This window comes from Papilio polytes, unplaced genomic scaffold (assembly GCF_000836215.1).
Source record: "Papilio polytes unplaced genomic scaffold, Ppol_1.0 DF822067.1, whole genome shotgun sequence".
Taxonomy (NCBI): domain Eukaryota; kingdom Metazoa; phylum Arthropoda; class Insecta; order Lepidoptera; family Papilionidae; genus Papilio; species Papilio polytes.
Window position 1 is genome coordinate 9471762 of NW_013527137.1, and position 22474 is coordinate 9494235.

The 22474-nt window shown below is 31.8% G+C and overlaps 2 protein-coding genes across 2 annotated transcripts in view; both read right to left on the reverse strand.

Annotated features, from left to right (window-relative positions):
- The window catches only part of LOC106107203 (synaptotagmin-7), a 163936-nt gene that overhangs the window by 74755 nt on the left and 66707 nt on the right, over nt 1-22474 (reverse strand). The gene's annotated exons all lie outside the window — the stretch shown is intronic.
- Nucleotides 18015-22474, reverse strand: part of LOC106106938 — a 22150-nt gene continuing 17690 nt past the window's right edge. The window contains exon 2 of the mRNA XM_013287596.1: nt 18015-18240. Within this exon, the coding sequence (XP_013143050.1) occupies nt 18015-18240 (226 nt within the window). The remainder of the gene's footprint in view (nt 18241-22474) is intronic.

The following is a 22474-nucleotide window of genomic DNA, read 5'->3' on the forward strand; positions in this document are numbered from 1 at the left end:
TAGGACGAAGCAGGGTTGTTGGTAAACAAAGCGAGGGGTCAACATTTATTGGTCATCGTTAACAACGACAAAACACATAAACGGCATACACTGCTTATATAAGTAACAGAATCCACAGTTGGTTTGACTTTTTACTTGAATTTGATCCAAGGCCGTTTCAGACAAAAAAGCTTTGAGGTTTCAGTTAATCTTGAAATGAATGTACACTAATAACAATAGAAGAGTCTTCCGTTTTGAAATCACTCAATATATTGGTTAAATATTTAGATTTTTACTATTTTTGTATAATTATTGGCGTAAGATTATCACATGACTGATTGATTAAAACGTTTAACTAACTATATTTCTAGGTAATCGTACTAATATTATGATTGCGAATGTTTAGACGGATAGATAAGTGGTTGTTAGTGTTTGCCGCCTAAACTGCTAAATAGATTTCGAAGAATGTAGATCCTAGAATGGAAGAATACAAAGGAAACTTACTCATGTATTTTTTTTAACTCCACGCAGACGGAGTCGCGAGCAAAAGCGAAAACATAACATTTTTAACATGGCCACAAACATGAAGAATGGGATGTTTGCCAAAACATAATCAGATAAAAGAATAATCATATTTTAAAAGTCCAAAACAAGTAAACAATAATATATCAGTATTTTCTAATGTACAATGTTTTATTCATTGTAATAAATATTTAAACGACCAATATCCTTGACCTAGAGATGTAATTGCAATTTCCAGTTCGTTGGTCGAAACGCGAACACACGTCGGAACAGTTATGCAGAATTTTATCTCGTTAGAATCTATTCAATACCAGTCAACGAGTAATATACTAAAACTTTAAAACTGCTTTACCAATATTAAAAAATTATTTTACCATTGGAAAGATACATTATCTCTGAGTAACATCGGCTATATATTTTTTTATAATTTCACGCAGACGAAGTCGTGATCCAAAGCTAGTTTTCAAAGGGAGAGATATTTAATTTTAACAGTGGTAGATCCCGCTGTGACATCTTTGCACGAATGGGCCGGCTCGCCCGGTGAAATACCACGACCACACAGAAAACAGGCGTGAAGTGGAAGCAATTCCACGTTTCGTCTGATGAGTGTGGTGCCGGAGGCCTAATTTTGGTCCCTTTTCCTTTCCACCCTTTTCTTGAGAGTAAAGGATGGGAAGGAAAAGTGGATTTGACGGTGGAGGAGATGCATCGGAAGGGGAAATGTCCTCTTTATGTGTGTCTCCTCCTCCTTCAAGGGTAGGCAACGCATCTGCAATTGCGGATGTTTATGGGCAGCGGTCGCTTTCCATTTCGGTGGATTCGGGTGGCCGCTTGCTCGATTGCCACCTTATATTATAAAAAAAAATAATTCGATGATCATTATTTTTAATTTAACTACAAAAATAATTTAGAACGAACTATTTTAAATTCATTGAAGTTTTCAACATTTAGGTTTTGCGGTTTAGATATAACGCTTACCACAACCACTAAACGTGATTAAAATATGAAAATTGTAAATCGATGACAGAGTAGCGTGTTTAGCTTACACGCAACCTTAGTAGGTTAACGTGCGTTAGTGCGATGTAGAGTTATTATTTTTATATAATTTTACTGTAACACATTTATAATAGATACTCTTTGGTATAAATTTTATTCAAAAACTCTTGCGAAAGTTTAATTGAATAGATGAAAGGATGGATGTTAGTTAGAATTTGTGGCCTAAACTGTTGAAGGGATCTCGGTGAAAATTGCCATAGATGTAGAGCATGCTCTGGAAGAACACATAGGATACTTAGTTTTTTAATTCCACGCGGACGGAGTCGCTAGCGAAAGCTAGTTACATATAAAATCAAAGATAAAACATGAATTTAAAATTTTATAAGTCTCTTTTTACGTTTTGTGGAATGATAACGTAATCTAACAATCAAACTGTGAAATAAAAACATTATTAAACCATTATCGTGTAATTTAAAAAAAGAAAACATTTTAACTCACATTTCTAGCGAAGAACATTCTGTGAAACGAAATTCGATATAGGAAGCAGAGCTTAGCACTTTTGCCGTGTCTGTGCGGTTGCTATGGCAACCTAATCGATTGATACCCCGCCGCTGGCCCATTCTCAACGACTGAGAAGAACTAACTTTAATCTTGCTAATTTGATTCTACGAGTAGTGCATAACGTATTGAAATTTGTTATGAAATGAAATTATATTAGAAATTTACTGGTATTTATTAATTAGATTATGATTTCAAAACTTATTATTAATTAATATTGTTGCGAATTAAAACGATTTATTCCAGGTTAGTTATATTTTTATTCATTCCTCCCCCTGACTTAACAACCAACGTTCCCCTGGTAACCGCTGACAGTTTTTATATCCAAAGAGTATCAAAATTATATAACATGTCACAAATTAAAAAGCTAATTATCAAAGAATATTTACACGTAACAATATTTATCATATATACTAATATAATAAAGCGTAAACATACACTACTTCGTGGCGTAGGATGACAGCAATCACAGCATATTTTTGAACAATTCTTTTTTAAATAATAAGACCTAAACTTACGACACGCTTTAGGCTATATATTTTTACGCTATTATACTTCGATGGCAAACAAATAGAAAAAAAAAACATCATGTGGGAAGGGGACGACAAACTACAAGCTGTCAACATTTAGGGAGCAAAGCTATTATGGTGACGGTAATTTTGACATTTGCAAATGAGAATTTGACAAATGTATACAATAAAAAATAAAAATATTTTACATTTACATGCGGGTGAAGCCGCACGGGAATAGCTAGTTAATTAATAAATAACTCATCGTTATAATAAAAAGTATTGAACTGATTATACATTATACACTATTTATCATTAGGAAAAAATAATATCGGTTTTTCAAAAGCTTATTATAGTTTATCCGAGAATTGTGAATATTTTTAAAATTGTTTAAATCATTATTAGCTCCTATCCAACCATTCCTTAGGGACCTGTTTTAAATATCATTATGTAGCAAATTAAACGACATATCAGAAATTCCGTAAACGATTAAACTGTACTTTCGTAATTAAGGTGGACTTTTGCCGAAGGTCCGGACTAAATAATTGCTATAATAAATTTCCAACAGTCATTTTGTTTAATGTCGATTTAATTTTAACTCGTATTCATTTACATTAAGGTATCATTTCGTTTGATTATTTTTTTGATTGTTGAAAATGTGAGTCATAGGTACTTGAATATGTGGAAAAGTACCTAATGTACTTAGTAATGGATATTGATTGTGTTTTGTTCGAATCCATTTAATATAGCTACCACTTGTTGTTGTTGTACAAATATAATATAAGTGTTAACGATTAATATATTGTAGTTCGAATTTAAGCCCCTGCCTTGTTTAATAGCAAAGTTTTCTTACGGGAAAAGCAACAGATGGCAATAATAAAATTTATTGTTGGTAATATATAGTTTTTATATATTACATCGAGGATATTAAACTATGACTTAAATCGCATTAAAGTCAGGTATGAAACGATATTTGTTGATACTGAAAATAAAACTGTAATGGTTCATAAAATCTTACATTAAAAAACATTTTACGACATATAACGTCCTGGAACTTAACTCAAACCAGGTCTTTGGATCTTTCAAACTTTGGTTTAAAACGCGGAAAAGAAAAAAATATCTTTCAAACTTAGTATATTATCTTGTACTTATGTAAGTCACCGTGCGATTGCGAATTTCGATACGTACAATGAATATTTCATCATTATCAGTCTTTATTATCCACTAGCTGTTTTCGTGCGACTTCATCTGCATAAAATTATGAAAATTTAATTTTATTGTTTACATGTGTCAAATTATCAATTGCAAATGTCAAAATGACATACCATAGCAACCTTGCTTCCTTGATTTTGGCAGCAACTTATGGTCTCATTCCCACATTGGGGTTTTTATCCAAAATATTTACCCCCTAAGTTTAATGGCGTAAAAATATATAGCCTAAAGCGTGACGTAAGTGTTGGGATTTTTATTAAAAAAGAATTATGTAAAAACATGCTGTAATTGCTGACATCTTAGACAACAAAGAAGTGTGTGTTTACGCTTATTATAATAGTATAGATTAATAAAATATCCTACCAACACCTTAAATGTTCATGTCAATATGTGCGGTAGCCAAAATTCTTTGTTTAAAAAATAACAATTCTGAAAACCAAGTAAAACATTTGACGACGTGTAATTGCCGCATGCGGTACCATACCGCGTCCCCAGCGACATCTTGTGACACGTATAATTTGTGTACAGCTACGATATCAAAGAACAAATTGTCCTTAGTGACAATTTGTTTTGGCAATATAACGTTGTACTTAACTGGCATTCTACTGGCAAAAAAAATTGTATGAGAAAATTTATATGATGTGTTTTTGTATAAGTTTTTTCGACAGTGAACATTAAAGGTTACCTATCGACAGTATAAGAATCTCTTTTAGACTTAGCCATCACTGCATAGTATGAAATAATACATATATGACACGTATATATAATTAACCTACATATAAGTAATGAAAAAAGAAATGTAGTAAATGCCGTAGATGTATGATCGTAGCGCGAGAGATGTGCTACGAAGCTACGAACTTATAAGACACTTCCTGTTGCTCACGACTTCGTCCACGTTAAATTAAGAAATAATTAAAAATACATAGCCTATGTTAATCATAGACAAAATAACTTTTTAACTGTGCAAGAATTTTAAAAATTAGTTTTTGAGTTATTTCAATACATATAAAAATACATTTTTATATAATATCAATTAGTAAAGATATTGTCAATTACATTTTATGTTATTTTTTTATAACATAAAGTGGCAAACGAGCAAGCGGCCACCTGAATCCGCCAAAATGGCGAAGCGACCGCTGCCCATAGACATCCGCAATTGCAGATGCGTTGCCTACCCTTATTCAACAGAGTAGAAGACGCACATACAGAGGATGTTTGCCCTTCCTATGCATCTCCTCCTCCGTCAAATCCACTTCCCCTCCCATCCTCTCCTTAAAAGAAGAGGGTGGTAAAGAGAAAGGGACTTAAATTAGGCCTCCGGCACCACACTCATTAGAAGAAACACGGAATTGCTTCCATTTCACGCCTGTCTTCTGTGTGGTCGTGGTATTACACCGGGCGTGCCGGCCCTGCAGTGCTAAGATGTTAAAGCGGGTACTACCACTGTAAAGATAATAAAAATATAATAATAAACAAATCATGTTTATCTTGAGACGTATAAAACTTTACTAACAATTTAGAATGTTCAAAGTTATGCGGACAGTACTGTAAGATATTCTATGTAACATACAAACTATTCGTAGACCGCTTCAACTCGTCTCTTTATGAAGCTGTCCTCGCAAGTTTGTATAACTTTGTGTGTATTTACAATGTAAATATCAATTGCAGTACTATTTGTCTGTTTTGAGACGAATTTAAGGTCGTTGAAGATTATTATAATATTTAGTAAGCATCTTTAAAAACTACACAACTTTCATCCTTCACTTGGTTAGTTTAGGACTTATTATAAAGAGGAAAGATTTTTCTATGAATAAATAACTCAAAAACTACTGGGCCGATCTCAAAAATTCTTTGACCATTAGAAAGCTACGTTATTACTGAGTAACATAGGCTTTTTTCAATTGCATTTGAACGAAGTCGCGAGCAACAGCTAGTTTAGGATAAGTAGTGACACAAAAAACATCATGAGAGTACCACGTTTTACTTGTAACAAAAATAATATTAATTAAAATAAAATAATAAAACTAGTAATTCAAAATATAATTTCTAATTACAAACAAAATATTCAGCGATACGAGAGCGGCAAAAAGCCAAATACTCATACTAGATATAAACCAAAGGTATTTTAGCTAATTGATCCACATGCATATGGCGGTTCTTGCACACATAGGACGGGACACTTAACGTGACGTAACTTTCGTATGACTACGAGAGTTTACGTAACGCTGATGAAATTTAGACGAGCGTTTGATTTTATGAACGTGACAGCGGTTGAGGACCAATAACCTTCATAATATGAAAACATTTTTATATTCAAACTATCTTGGAGTACTAAAAATTGTAATAATCTTTGCCTTTCTTTTATATATAAGTATATGTGCCACGCAGTCAAACTCAGATTTTTACGTAGCTATTATAGCCAAATGTTTTAAATAGCTAGGTAACAAATGTCGGATCAATAATTGATTTTCTAAATAAAATTGGTATCTAAAATAAAAAAAAAAATCAACGTGTAGTCAAATAAATTCTTGAATACAATCTCAATTGACGTTAAATGCTTGGCTTGAGTTGGCGTGTATGGACAAAATTAATTATAACCTTTCGGAATTACAATATCCAGTTAAAATTTCAATAATATGCCGAGTTGATATTTTGTTAGTTAACATCATGTGTCCTAAATAAAATACAATTAGTTCTGTAAAACAAAAGAATGATGAATATCTCGTACTCGTATTCAACATTTGATAAAATTAATTTGATAAATCAAGGGAAACATTCTAAACGAATTCTGGAGACATCAAAAACATAATGTGAGGAATGGTATTTTAAAGTACTGTGATTTATTAACATACCTCAAGTATATCAATAAAATGTTTTTGTTTAGGCGCCATCTGTCGAAGAAATAACACACCCACATTATCTAAACGGCTCGGAAAAAGTAATTTTCAATGTTTCAGCATTCACCGAATTGTTTTCATATTTTAGCTCTTGTTGCTTTCATAGATGGCGTCATTTCTAAACTCAGAGTAGCTTTGTGGCGGAAATTTAGTACTAGATGGCGCTGTTAAAATGTTATCTAGAGTAGTAGTAGAAATCTGTTAGAACTGAATAATAGAGGGCGATGGGATGAAACCAGGGAAACAGAGAAAGTTCTGTCCTCTTATCTAGGTGGCGCTGTTCGTAATTTGATGTAACACTCTGTAACAGAACATACTAGAAATTTGGAGCAATTTTTTTTTTAGGTGAAAATTATGTAATTTGCTTCTATCCTGGGAAATATGCCAAGGCGATAAAAATGTGTTATCATTCTGACCTCCTCACGTGTAGGCAAATACGATGTCATGTTATGCATGCCCAAATAATTCGGTGTGGCTTACTGCGAGCAATTCCTCGTGGGAAATAACATGGAAATTGATGTAGATAAAATAATGCTCGACTTTTTTGTAACAAACATTATTGAACCTGACGACCAATGTTTCTCTGGAGTTACTGATAAGATTTTTTGTGTGAAAATAAACAAAACAAACAAAACTAGTTACATAAATTTCTCGAGGCTATGAAAGCAATGAAAGTTCGAGGCAAAAATATGAGAACAGTATTTGAAGCTTCATTTTGATATTTTTCTAAAAAGATAGCTCGTTGTATCAGAATGAATATAAACATGGATAAACTGTATCTTTTTGGAAGTGTAACTTTAAGATTGTTACCAGTAACACAAAATTGGACAAAAAAATACTAAAAACGTCAACAAGCTTTAATAATACAAAGTTTCAAATTTCAACTACTATTTCTAAGTTCATTTTTATATTTATTACTTTTATACCAGACATGTTTTTTAATTGTGCAAATTTATTAATTCAAGAATTTATTTTATTAATGTTTTATTTTTAACAAAATTAAAATTGCTTTAGATAAAAAGTGTTCGGTATGGAAATAATTAAACGACATTTCTGCTATCAAAATTTGCAGAAGAGCTACGCAATATTTTCATTTAATTCTTCACCAGTAAACACGGTGGAATTGTTTGACCTCAGGCGTTTTGTGTAGAGATATTTTTGGGGAAGGAAATGTTAGACATTTTTTTACGTTGGCACTATATAAATTTTCTTTTTCTGATACAGTAAACAATGATTGGAGAAAATAAAGAAAATGTTACGTACATATTTTTACTGTCGAGAAGTCTCAGGAAAATGCTTCACCTAGTTTGTAAATATTTATATCCCCGTCAATGGTTACACGGAATTATGTATAGACGAATTTTATAGATATGCGATATTATAAAATTTTATAAATGCACACAAATACACTTAATTCTTAAGATATCCATTATAGTAACAGCCCTTATAAAATTGGTATACTAAAACGATAACTCTAAAACATTTTATAAGAATAGCGCCATCTATTGCCGCAAAAAATTTACATGATAAATTGGTAGCTACAAAAAAATATACATTATGATATCGTAACTCTCATCGTTCCCATGAAATCTACTTTAAAAATATACATAATAAATATTTAGATATATCGAATATACTCAGTATAATGCATTTCCATTGTTGCGTGGGGATATGTGCTTAAAGAGCTTATCGTCCCGAACAATGTGTCTGGTAACAAAGTGCGTCATATGAAAGCTCTTATCGGTAAGGTTTTCACTGAAATATTCATTTTCAATTTTTAGCACGCTGTTATTACCTTCGCGTATATTTACTACTTTTCAATACATAATTTTATATATTTGTTCATAAGATGTCTATTTATTTAGAGATTTCCCACAGAGATCGTAATTATGAAGTAGCAAAGACGAACACTATTTTTTAAGTCAAAACTGTTGTGGTCATATTTTACACAAAAAATTTTGTCAACTATATAAATAATCAAACCTACTACTGTCGTTGCAAGCTTTATCCTGTGTATACGAAAAGTTGGATTTAGTAATAAAACCCAGTTTCACGTACTTTATCTCTAGGAAAGCTACTCGTTGTTGGAGTAATGAAGCATTTGGGACTGTTTCATTGTAAAACAAGATTTGTTTATTTGGTCTCCCTTTTAATATGAGCTTGAATAATTGTTTAAAGGACTACATCCAAATTATTAACCTTTGTTGTAGTTTCTAGTTCTAATCAAGACTAATTTATAAACTTAAAAACTACTGGTCCGATTTTAAAATTCTTTTTATAATGACAAGGTCATATGAACTCTAACATAGGCTATATTCATTACTAGAAAAAGTTTATTTTTTATCCTGTGAAAAGTCGCGGGTAAAAGATAGTTTTAAAGGTTTTTTAGTGTAGATTTACCATAATTAAAGTAGTCTAAGGAATTTCTTTAGTGACTATTGGCTGAGTTCGAATGACTATTATCTTGTTTTCATCTTAAGTTGGTAATGATTGTCAAAATTATCAGGTGTTGATGTGAATGTTCTAAACATTTCATAGTAAATCTAAAACTAATTTCTTTAAGCATTAAATTGCCTCAAATCTGCGAGTCATCTACGTTAAGCAATTTATTAGAGAGCACTGACAGATTAAGATGACGTAACAATAATTTCTTTAATGGGTCGAAGGTTTTTACAGAAAATTTCTTACATGTAATTAGTATAATTTATAACACTTAAGTTTGTATTTTTTTGTAATCTATTAATATATATATCTACTTAATATAATCCAGTTTCTAAAATAGTTGTCAAATTGTATTTAGCACTTCTATTATTTTAATAATAAGTCTTTCGAAATCAATTACAAGTCGGTATTCTATCAATCAAAATAATGGTTAAATTACTATCTGCCGATTGGTGAAACGACTTCAATGGTAAGCCACGCTTAACACCAAAGTCCATTAAAATTTTAACAACTGTTCGATCGTAACCAGCGCTTATAAAGCAAAGTGTACGTTTCAGTATTCGGCCGGTCTACTTTTCCGAAATATATCGTGGCTTTAATAACTTTAGTAAGTCGAAAGGATTAAATGATTCTAAAACGTTACTGAGTGGTGATTAACAATTACGTAACAAACCAAATTCGTGGATTTTCAGTTGAATGATTTCAAGATGTGAAAAGGTCTCTTAGTTGTAAGGCCCGCGCTCGGGCGCACTTCCGTTGCGGTTTACCTAACCGACGTCGGTTTATCTAAATATAGCAAAACCTTTTCCTAAAGTTGAAATAATTTTTTGGAATGTACAAAATTTCTTACCTTAATTATTGTGAGAATATTACAGGAAGTCACCTCTATATATTACGTTATACTAACCACATATTGCTGTAAGTTGTCATGAATAAACAAATTATTTACTATCCAAAAAACGAATGATCATCATATACATCACCTAAAAAATGCGTTAAAAACACCAGTAATTAACAAAGGAACATCTCTATATGTAGCTAATTTTCCAACAATTCTAATTTGAACTTGGGATTATTTTCCTATTGTAAAATATGCAATGAACACTTAGGGCCTGTCCCACTACTGGCTAATAGAGGCTCAGATATGAAAATGACGTCACTGACAGAAAAGGTAACAAAACCTGACATTTCCATCACATATTTTACACGTTGTATTGTTATCAGACACTTTACAATTTGGTGGGACAGGCCCTAAGCCTCATAGTGTTTAACATTAATGTTTTAACTTACACTTACGTGGGCGGAATGTTGCTTAAATATTCTAAAAGCATTTCGCGGGATAACCTCTCGAGCATAGTTATAATTATCGTATAACAGACATAAATATTTATTGTGTTCTATTAAAGTAAATGTTCTAAAATTATTTTTTACTATTTTTGCCCCCGACTCCGTCTACGTGGAATAAAAAAAATCAAAAGTAGCCAATATGTTATTCTAGGCTACCCTTTACATTTACGCCCTATTTTATCGATATCCGTTCATCATTTTAGTTTACAAACTCTAACAAACTCCTAAGTAAAATAGCTAACATTTTATTTTTATACTAGCTGTTCCCGTGCGGCTTCATCCGCATGAAATTATGATTTTTTTATTGTTTACATTTGTGAAATAATCATTAGCAAATGACAAAATAGCAATCTTACTTTCTTAATGTTGGCAGCAACTTATGGTCTCTTTCCCACATTACGGTTTTTATCTAAAATATTTACCCCCTTAGTTTAATGGCGTGAAAATATATAGCCTAAAGCGTGACGTAAGTGTAGGGCTTTTTATTAAAAAAAGATTTATTCAAAAACATGCTGTAATTGTTGTGATCTTAGGCAACAAAGAAGTGTGTGTTGACGCTTTATTATAATAGTATAGATTAAGCGACAAAAAATAGTTAATGTTTTTCATTCAAGTTAAATATTATCAGTAATTAAAAGTTACAATAAAACCCTTTATTCAGGAAACGTAGAGTGGAGGCTACTTACGTAACAAGCGTTTCAAATTTCCAAGTTTACTTTGTATTCGACATATAACTATTCTCTACGTGTATTTGAGAAGACGTTAATTTCATACCTTCAAAGGCTACGTTTCTATTTGAAGTTATAGTAACTTTTACAATTATTTCTTTGAATACAGAGCAATACCTTACTTTAATAATATCTTAGTAGTAATATAAATGCGAAAGCTTAAATGGATGGATGTTTGTTAGAGTTTGTAGCCTACACAACTAAATGAATAACGATGAAATTCGGAATAGATGTAGCGGATAATCTGGAAGAACATATAGGTCACTTTTGTTTTGTTAATTCCACGCGGATGGAGTCACAGGTGAAAATTAGTACAAAATAATTCAGTCTAAAATAAAATGGCAAAGTAAGATAGAAATAAATTTAATTTCATTAATAAGTTACATTCTAAGTAAAAAACTGTTATTTAAACTATAATATCAATGAAACATTACAAAAAGTTCTCAAAAGTGTAAAATTTGCATCTAATTTACAAATAGCTTAACATGTTTTTGTAGGATTTTTTAATTATCTAAATTAATTGTACAAGTGTTGAACTAACAACAGTGTGTTTATTTTCTGTTCTAAAGCCTTGTGTAGTATAGCTAAGTCTTGTTTTGTAATGTATATTCTAATTTAAATTCTGTCTGTGCCTTCATTTCGTTGCTAATGAAAAATTCTTATTTCATATACAGGGAAAATGTTTCAACGTAATGTAATGCTGTAATTTATAACTTTTGTGGTTTCATATGCGCGAAGCTTTTCATTTCGTTACATTATCTAAGTTAATGGTGCTACGATGTCGTAGCAGTGCTACCGAAAGCCGTAGCATTGAATGCAGTGTACTACTTAGGCAATGAAATTTTTTGTAGATGTATATGGTACATCCTGACCCAACGCAGTATTTATATGGTTTTTGTGAAACATAACTAATATTTTTTCATAAAAGTTTAAAGACACCACAGCTAAGAGCGTGCGCACATCTGAAACTAAACTATCGCACAACTGTTTAGTCTTACTTTGATTTCTATGAGCTTATATGTAAGTGTGTACACTACTCAATTTTTAGTTGTGCAACTAAACAGTTGAATTTGCTACGAAATAATCGACAATCGCACAACGGTTGTGCGATAGTTTAGTCAAAGATGTGCGCCCGCTCTCTTATGTATAAAAACAAATGAAGAACATTACAAAATGCAATGTATTTTGTACCCTAAGATGAAAATAGTTTTCTTAGGTCCATTAACAGGAAGCAAATAGTATATGAAAAAGGTTTGACAGGTAGTAGAGTATTAAAAGGCTTTACGGATTGAAGGTAAGCTTACAAACGTTTTTTTTGCTATTGAGTGAGATATATTTTTGTGTACAATATTGGGTAAAGCTTTTAGATTTGTATTACAGTGATATATTAGGTAAACGAAGTTGTAAGCAGAATGATTCGTATTTTTATCTTTATGTTTTATTTTTACAGAAATAAGACAAGTGTAACATATTAGGTTCATTGTCATCACTTGCCTACTAGGAGTCTCGGAGCCTACTCTAAGTTAGGGACAAGGCCTTTCTTAACAAAGCTGGTCTACTCCATGTTGGTTCACAAATATCTTTGAATTTCTTCTCAAATATGCGGAGGTTGCATCACGATGCTTGCCTTCACCGTAAGTATGCCGTGATTACAAGCTGCCGTGATATTATTTTACAATCATTACTTGTAATTAAAAAATTAAGTGGGTATAACTGTCGTGGTTTTTACAAACATAATGTTTGTAAGATACGGGTTTCTTCGTTTAGCCCGTGAACATGGCGCATGCAATGTGCTGAAATATCGGGAGTTTAAACAATCCAATCATGGTACGAAAACTATATTTTAAGTAGATTATATTAGTAGGTTTATTCAAAATTTTAAAAGTAACAAACGTCACGGTATTTTGTTTGGCCAACCGTTCTCAAAGTGCAGTAAAACTTTGTTCCATTAGTGTAAACGGGCGTCGGGCTGTAAATTATTGTGTCGTTTAAGCGAGTAAATGGCGCCGGACCGCAGACTTACGTTCGATACGTAGCTTCAAGCATTTGTTGCTGCTTTTTTCTTCACTTAAAAGAAAAGATTTAAATACATAAAAGTTGCACTCAAAGCTTTCATTTTAAGGCAAAGAAATGGTAGAGAAGATAATGCGTTTCTCTTTTTTTTAGTTTTTTATTTAGGACTAGCTGTACCCGTGCGGCTTCGTCCGCATAAAATTATGATAACTTTATTTTAATTATTACATTTGTCTAATTTTCAATCGCAAATGTCACAATTAAAATGCACAAAGGCCTCTAACATTGATCTGACAGATCCTTTTCCCACATAAAGGTCTTTTTCAATTTTATTCTTATTCCTTTCTTTGAATCGTGAATTAAATTTCTCCCTAAATAGTTTAGTAAAAATAAAATCTTTACTTAACAATCCTATTAACTACACTTAAAACATAGAAGAAACGGTAACCGTGACGGTAATTTAAATTAATGAAAACAAAAGAAAGAAAAAAATAAACAAAAGGCGCTCACAGTTAAGAGAAGAGGTTTTTGAACGATGTTCTCGTACAATTCTATAGTTGGACGTTAGTGAATTCCCTCCGGCTTTTTCTTATTGCAATTTTCTTGAATTTAAAATGCATGCTTTTCATCAATCTTAAATATCTTTTTTTGTCGGAATTTAAAATGAAATCAGTAACTTAATAATATCTAAATATTACATATCTAAGGCATTTCTCGGTTAATTTTTGTACTAACCAGAAGCTAAATCTGGTACCTAGAATTCCATAATTGTCTATTTATAGTAATAACCCTAATATATTCTAAGTATCTGAAACTAGAAGCGTGTTGGAGACAGATCATTGCCTAAGCTGCGGTGGCTCCACTTGATAACGGTCTGAACTCGCCTGTAAATATTTACGACGTCGTTGTGTTTGCTATTAATAGACTCAGGAGTAGGTATTAATTGAGTCTCAATGGACTACGAAATGTGAACGTTAAGTTGGAATAAACAATTCAATATTATATTATGTGTTAATCCAATTATCATTTTATCTACACTATTACAATAAAGCGTAAACACACACTTCTTTGTTGCCTAAGATGTCAGCACTTACAGCATATTTTTTAATAATTTTTTTTTTTAATCAAAAGCCCTACACATACATCACGCTTTAGGCTACATATTTGCACGCCATTAATCTTAAGGGGTAAATAGTTTGGATAAGAACCCTAATGTGGGAGAGAGACCGGAAGTTGCTGCCAACATCAAGGAAGCAAGATTGACAACGTTTGTCATGTCATGTTATTTTGACATTTGCTATTGATAGTTTGACAAATGTAAACAATAAAATTAAATTATCATTATTTCATGCGGATAAAGCCGCACGGGAATAGCTAGTTTTATATAAAAATAGCAAAAAGTATAGCCTACGTTACTCACCGATAACATAGCTTTTTAATGGTGCAAGAATTTAAGAATTAAAAATCGGCCCAGTAGTTTTTGACTTATTTCAATACATACAAAAATACAAATCTTTCCTCTTTATAATATTAGTATAGATGAAGATGTTTTTTTACGTTAAGTGTAACATCTAAAATCATGGTTTAATATACATTTTCGTATAAAAAAACAGTATACCCGAAATGTACAGAGAAATCAGTAAAATACTTGACTTTTCTCACGTAGCAAGCACGAAGTTTCAATTGGACGGAAATTTGATTTTTTTTTAAATCCCTGTACATTTTTCAAGCTATGACATCCAACTAGAAATTCTACTTTAGGGTGGGAATTCACCTAGTTATTTATTTTTCGATTGTCTTTATATTAATAAAGTTCAAAATAAATCTGATTAACTGATTACTAAATAAATAAAGATTTAGATATAAGTGTACATGCTTGCTCTATATTTATCGAAAAATATTGTATAGGGATCCCAAATGGCGAATTGAGGCAACAGAAGGATGTTACATTTCACATTATTCTATTTATTTAAGAACCAAAAACTCTGTTTCGTTAAACATTTTTTGGTCCAAACTATACTACTTTTACGTTATTTAATATGAAAATCCTTTTGAATAAAGTAAACTCAAGCGTTCTCATTATTTCGTAATCCGAAAATCCTTTTAGGTCTACCTGTGTTGTGTTTAAAAGGAAAATAGAAGCACGGCTAAGCGCCCTTCGAGGTAAATACCGTTTGTTGACGCGTGAGCTTCAATTATTTTTTGTATTAAAAAAACAAACTTTTTTATTTCGTATTGTAATTAGTTGGAAGTTATATAATCAATTTTAATAGAAATGTTTCCATTCAATGCAATTATTAAGAAAACATACTAAGGACATTTTTAATTAAAATAATGTAGATAGAAGACACTAAGGAACAAAATTTATGGTTCAATAGTGATTGAAGTAAGATAGTAGATCTTCTGTCGAATAAATTGATGCGGTGCTGAGGAAGCGTTGATAAGAGGACATATACATTCATTTATATACCTTCAAATCTATAGCTCTTGTGAACAAGGGCCATTGTACAATTTGAAAACTATTCAGGAGAGTCTTGTAAAATAATAATCTTTTTAATTATGCTGTACTAGCTGTTGCTCGCGACTACATCCGCGTAAAATTGAAAAATATAGAAAAGCATAGCTTATGTTACTCACAGATAAATTACCTTTCTAAAGGTGGAAGAATTTTGAAAGTCAAACCAGTAGTTATTGAATATTTCACTACACACAAGAATACTAATCTTTCCTCTATACAATATGGATGGAGCATAGATATGGACTTACTAGAAAAACATAGCATTTACGCCTGTAAAGGTGTGCTTTAGTGTGTACATCTTGCGTGTACATCGTGTGTACATCGTGCACTAAGAGGTAACTTTAAAAAAAATAAACTAAATATCATCAAACTGTTACTCCGGCCTTTGTTTATAGGATATATCAGAACGCCTTTAGCAAAAATTGTATACATTAAAATTTTTAGTACAAAAAAATAAGTGAAATGCTACACTTTTATAGACTGCTGATAAGGACAGGAGTAGCGTATTTCACAATTTACTGCGTGGAAACTGCATTGCACATGATTTATTGTGCTTTTAATTAAGGCCGTTTATCGTTGTTAACGTGTATGAACTTTTTGCATCGGTGTCGATTCAGTAATTAAACGTTAATTAATGTATGATCATTTACTTTCTGCCTCTTCTCTCCCGTTTCCCGTTGGACTGATCTGCCCGCCGATTGATAGAAAAAAAAATCCCATTGGGTCAATTGACTTTCCGATCAGCGTAATGGGAAAAACCTGAGCTAGTGTCTTCCAAAACTAGCACTTGTCATTTCAGTAATTTCCATAAATCGTGTCAACTTTCTATTCTATTCTTACAAATTCTCTTCTATCCTGATGTACCTCTATCTAATACCTTGATCCTTGATTACTCATACAGTTGTAACAATTTTTTTTATTATAAACTAAACGTCGTTTATCTATACTAAAAAACTACTGGGCCGATTTAAAAAAAAATATATCAGTTATCAGTGAGTAACATAGGTTATATTTTTTAATTTCACGCTTGCGAAATTGCAAAAGTTAGTAGTAAAATAATAGAGTAAAGAAAATGGTAAAATTCGTATGTAGGCTTGTGGTCCACATCCATTTAAGAGCTCAAACGGTACATTAAGCCACAACCAGACGGGCACTTATACTAATGGAAGTGAACTGCTAGGCGTTTTACTAACTTATGTGACATTTCACTTATTTTCATTTAGATCATTCCTGTCTTTATTCTTAAAGCCTAAAGTACTATGACCATTAAATATTTATTTGTATACATCCTAGATTTCGCCCGCGACTCCGTCCGCGTGAATTTGAAAAAAAAAAACAAAAGTGAATATCCTACGTGTTCCTCCAGACAATCATCTACATGTATGCCAAATTTAATCGAGATCCGTCCAGCAGTTTAGAATACAAACTCTAACAAACATCCATCCATCCATCTTCTAAACTTTCACATGTATAATATTAGTATTGGTATATTTCATTGTTTATATTTGTAATACTTTCAATAACAAATGTCGAAATTCAAACGCAAACAACGAAGGCTTTTGACATTGAATAACAATACTGTTACTGTAGCAACTTTGCTTTGCTACTATACCTACTAGATTTTGCTCCTTTCCCCTATTTGCTTTACTTATATTATCATTTTCATTCGATGGATGTTATTGACTTAAATATCTTTAAAATATCATCTTTTCTTAATGGAGGATCTTCATAACTACGATTTCAATTAATTAGTAAACTTTGCGTTCGGAAAATGGAGGTCAAAGTAATAAAAGTTTAGTGACGTTGTTAAGAAAAGCCATTAAAAGGCAACATTGCATTTCGCTCAACCCGTTGGACTAGAAAATAATTATCGCTGATGCAATCTACGTTTAAAATTCAATTAATATAGACATTTACTGAGATAATAGCTAACATTTTCTCATAACTTGGAATAAGTACAACAACTAACAATAAACATAGCTTAGCTATTTTAGAAACATACTATTCTAATTTAACAATAGTAAAAATAGCAGCAATATCCTTGATGGGCTCTAGACTGACCTTGTTAATTAGTTCACAAGGTATTTTTTTAACTTCAAGTCAAAGAGCTAATTTAGTTGACAAGCTTTATACCTAACCTAGTTCTAGTTTTGTAGTCTCGTTTATTTTAAACTCATGAACATTTGTCAGAGCAGTAACATGTTTAATAAATCATAACCTAAAACTTGAGTTCTAGTCTTGTAAGTGCTTAACATTAACTATGAATATGAATCCTCTTGTTAGTAAAGTACTTCTAGAATCCTCGCAGCTGGTAATGGACTAAGAAAGGACCTAAAAGTTCAATAACAACTGTGTTTAAACTCTCTAACTTTAGCATTTCTAACTGTTTAACTATGATTTCAACTGTCGTTTCGGTGACGATGATTTCAACTGTTGTGTCGTTTCGTCGGTTGTAATGAAGGCTTTTCAACGGAGGCGGATGTGGAGGTAAAGTACTTTGATGGAAGTTGAAAAATTTACTGAAAAAGTGACAAGTCGATTTTCATTTATCTTCAATTGTAAATCAACGTAAAAAACCTAAACACAAAAAAATGCGGACGCGGATGCGGAGGTACACTAAAATGTTGAGATGAAGGCGACGTTCTATTGCAACGCTAATTTAAAAGTAAACTCAACTGTCCAGTGAGTCTTAACAGTGGTAGAGCCCTCTTTAACTTCTTCGCTCGAAAAGGCAGGCTCGCGCGGTGTAATACCACGACCACACAAAAAACAGGCGTGAAGTGGAAGCAATTTCGCGTTTCGTCTGATGAGTGTGGTGCTGGAGGCCTAATTTTAGTCCCTTACCCTTTCCCCTATATCTTAATAGGAAAGGATGGGAAGGAAAAGTGGATTTGACGGTGGAGGAGACGCATGAGAAGGAGAAATGTCCTCTTTATGTGCGTCTCCTCCTCCGTCAATTAAGGGTAGGCAAAGCATCTGCAATTGCGGTTGTTTATAGGCATTTCGGTGGATTCAGGTGGCCGCTTGCTCGTTTGCCACCTTATATTATAAAAAAAATACCATAGTTACTTAAGGAATACCTTAGTGTAAATTTCTTATACTGAACTTATATGTGATATTGTGTTATTTTTAATTCCTCTAGGCCTGGCTGACTATAACTCAATTTGATTAATGTTAATACAGTGCCAGATGGTGAAGTGTATTGTGGGCTATTTCTCACGCAGACTAACATATATCAGAGAAAAGTTGACGAAGGAATATTTTTTTCATATCCTTTTACATTTTATAAATCATTTTCGGAAATATGGAACATTTTTAATTTGTGTTGTCCGTTTAATTTTTTTTTACTTAAATTATAAGCAGAATTTAAAAAATGATAACGCACTATATCAGATTCCTATTTATTATATAAAATCTTTACTTTACTTAGTTAATTAAAATCGAAAACCACAAATTGAATTAGGTTTTAATCTTAATATTGTGAAGAAATAATTCCGTAATTTGATTAAGTTTTATTATTTAAGAAAAGACAAACAAGGGTCTTAACAAAAACTCTTTCATTACTTTCTCATAAGCTCTTCGTTTCGAAATTGGACGCTTTATGAAGAAAGCGGAATTGTCTTAGCCTTCTTTGTAATTGCCTTTGTTCACTTATTCATAGTCTGCTTTTTGTTTTTATTTTATACTAGCTTTCGCCCGCGACACCGTTCGCGTCGAAATAGAAAACAAGGATCACACAAGTAGCATATGTGTTCTACCAGACTACGTCTTAAATTTAATAGAGATCCGTTAAGCCATTTAGGCTAAAAACTTGAACAAACGTCCCTCCATCTAAACTCTCGAATTTGAAATATTAGCAAGAGAAAGATATAAGACAGAATAAAATATCTCACTTTATTTATAGGATTAATAAAGCTGCCTAAATATAGACTAGAAATTAATTTCATATTATAGTAAATATTGTTGTATGTAAGTACATATTTATAGAAATGACACTGGCCAATGAGTAAATAATTATTGTCTTATTACTCTGCACGTGCACACTTACTATAGTTAATTTAAAAAGGACGAACAAATCGAAAATGTTTTGTTAATTTTAATCCTATCGAATCCTAAGTCATGCTTCTAATGTTTTTTAGCCGTTAATAAAAATAACACTTTCATACGACATTTTGCGAGACTTATATTTCTCCCAACGCAAATAGCTGTCCAGAAATTTATATCTGCAATTTTCACAGCTGGTCGATGTTTACGCGCGCAATTTAGGTTTGCGTTGTATCCCTTTGTAACATAACCGTATGTAAATTTAATGAAATATATAAAAGTTGTATTTCCAGTAACTGTAATTTGTCTTAAGACACATTAAATTCTTAATAACTAATGTGCCTATAAAACTTTTCAAGTAACATTATAAAAACTAATTAAATTGACACGTAAAAATCTTATTTCTGAAAATGCGGTCAAGTAGATTACCAATGCTTTATGCTTCGTATGTCTTTCGTATTAAAACTACTAAACTATACAATACTCTTTAATAAATAAAATAAAAAACGAATTAAAAAAATATGTTTACTGTTGTCACAAAATTGAGAAAACTGTTTTGTTATAAGCTAAGTAAAACAAATTGACAACAATGGGCAGCAAGCTCAGAGTGGATCGTATGACCTAAGCTATGCGAAACTGGTACTCAACCTGCCAAAATAGTTTCTGTTATAAATGCAGTTAACGTTCACCCTTATCATTTCGGGACAATAAGCTGAACAAGGGCCGTGGAAATATAAATAGACAATAAGACAACGGGACAAAGGATTTGGCTTAGTTATAATAATAAACGATCCAACTGAAGCTTATCATATTACATATTAGATTTCGGATTAATCTTGGTTAGTTTATTAAAGGAATATTCTCAGTAATAATAAATATTGTAGGCCTAATAATGGTAATTAGTTGTATTAAAATATAGATGACTACTAAGATAGAGGAAGATAAGAAAGTATATATAGATTGTGTGAAAGAGGATATGCTTAAGAAGGGAGTGAATTCAGATATGACGACTGATAGAAATGTATGGAAGAGCGTAACATACTGTGCCGACCTTTTGTAGGGATTAGGGCATGTTGATGAGGATATAGATGTATGGAATAGCTGTATATACTGTGTATGATGAAGGCAATTTGATGATGTATTTAGCTATAATCGACTACAATTTGTTTTATAAATAATCTAGATTACAATTTTTACGTGCGGTGTGGTCACATTGTGATATACGCAATTAAATTAAATAATGGATGCTGTTTACGTTGGTACTTGTAAGGAAGTCGTTTATTTTAAACAACAATCAACAATAAATATCCATTGCAGTTTTGCCTCGCTACAGATCGCGGTTTAAATTAACTTTGTAATTACGTATGTGGTCGCTACTGTTTGTTCATGCCTCTACAAAACCAGATCGACCGGTAGTTCGTGATGCATTTCATTGTTGTATTTTCATTTTATGTGAACTAACTTTAATTGACAACAGGGTTATTCTCATTTAACCAGTCCCTTAGTGCAGATTCACTAACACTAAGGTTAGTAATAAACTTCTCTGGGAACTTTAGAACTATTTGAACGATAGAAATTATTGATACTTTTTGAACGATTAAAGTAACTGGCAACTAATAATTATGAGTACTGGCTGAATGTGCATCGTGCATGATAGATGTCAAGACGACGTTAGAATGACAGATGACAGTTGTCTTTGAATGGTGAAATAATGCGTTGAGTTATTATAAAATCAATTGGTTAATCTCTGTTAATGTACTTGATCTACTTTCGGATTGAATTCTACAAACCGCTCGTCCAATCCGACAACTTTTTTGAACCTTAACCCGTGTTTTGAGGTTCATAAAAAAGGTGTTATTCAGAATCATAATCATTAATTTTTGTTGTTATTCAAAGTTCTAAACAATCGGTTAATCAAAATAATTCGTGAAACATAACTTAAGCTAAGTAGTTATAAACCGAAGTCATGAAATAATATTTTTACACAATTAGAAAGTCAATATAATAATAAATTACTACAAATGTCTGACAATTTAATATTTAAAATCCCTGAAATGTTCCCCCGAGAGACATATTGCAAGACAACAAAGCTGCTCCACTTAACATGATAAATGAAAACTTCTTTTTTCCTAAATATAATTCTAAGGCTTTTATAGAATAAAGTGTAAAGATTTAACATTGACTCATCGACCGTTGGCTATAAATCAATAAAAACAATTTTAAGTTGATACCTAAATAAATCTTATTCTTACTATTGGATGGATGGATATTTGTAGCCTAAACTGCTGAAAGGATCTCGATGAAATTTGGCATAGTCTGAAAGAACACATAGGCTACTTACTTTTTTTTTTTAATTTAATTCAACTCGAACGGAGTCGCAGGCGAACTAGGTTAACTTATAAATTACTACATACTAATGTAAAAACATTCTAACACTAATCCACTTAGATTTTAAAAAATGTTTGTTGAAAAAGATATTAAGATATTAGTGAAACTGCAACTAAACGTAAAGGAAAATTAGTATTGCACTTAAAATGTCAGTTTCGCGAAACTGTTTCTCAGCGTTGTAATTAAATAAGTCATTTGCGATACAAAGCTCGCAGTTTGTGAGAATTGCATTTTCGTCTTATGAAATTAAAAAAATCATTTATTAATTTGTATAATTTTTTTTTATTCAATTTCATCAATTTAATGAAAATATATTAAATT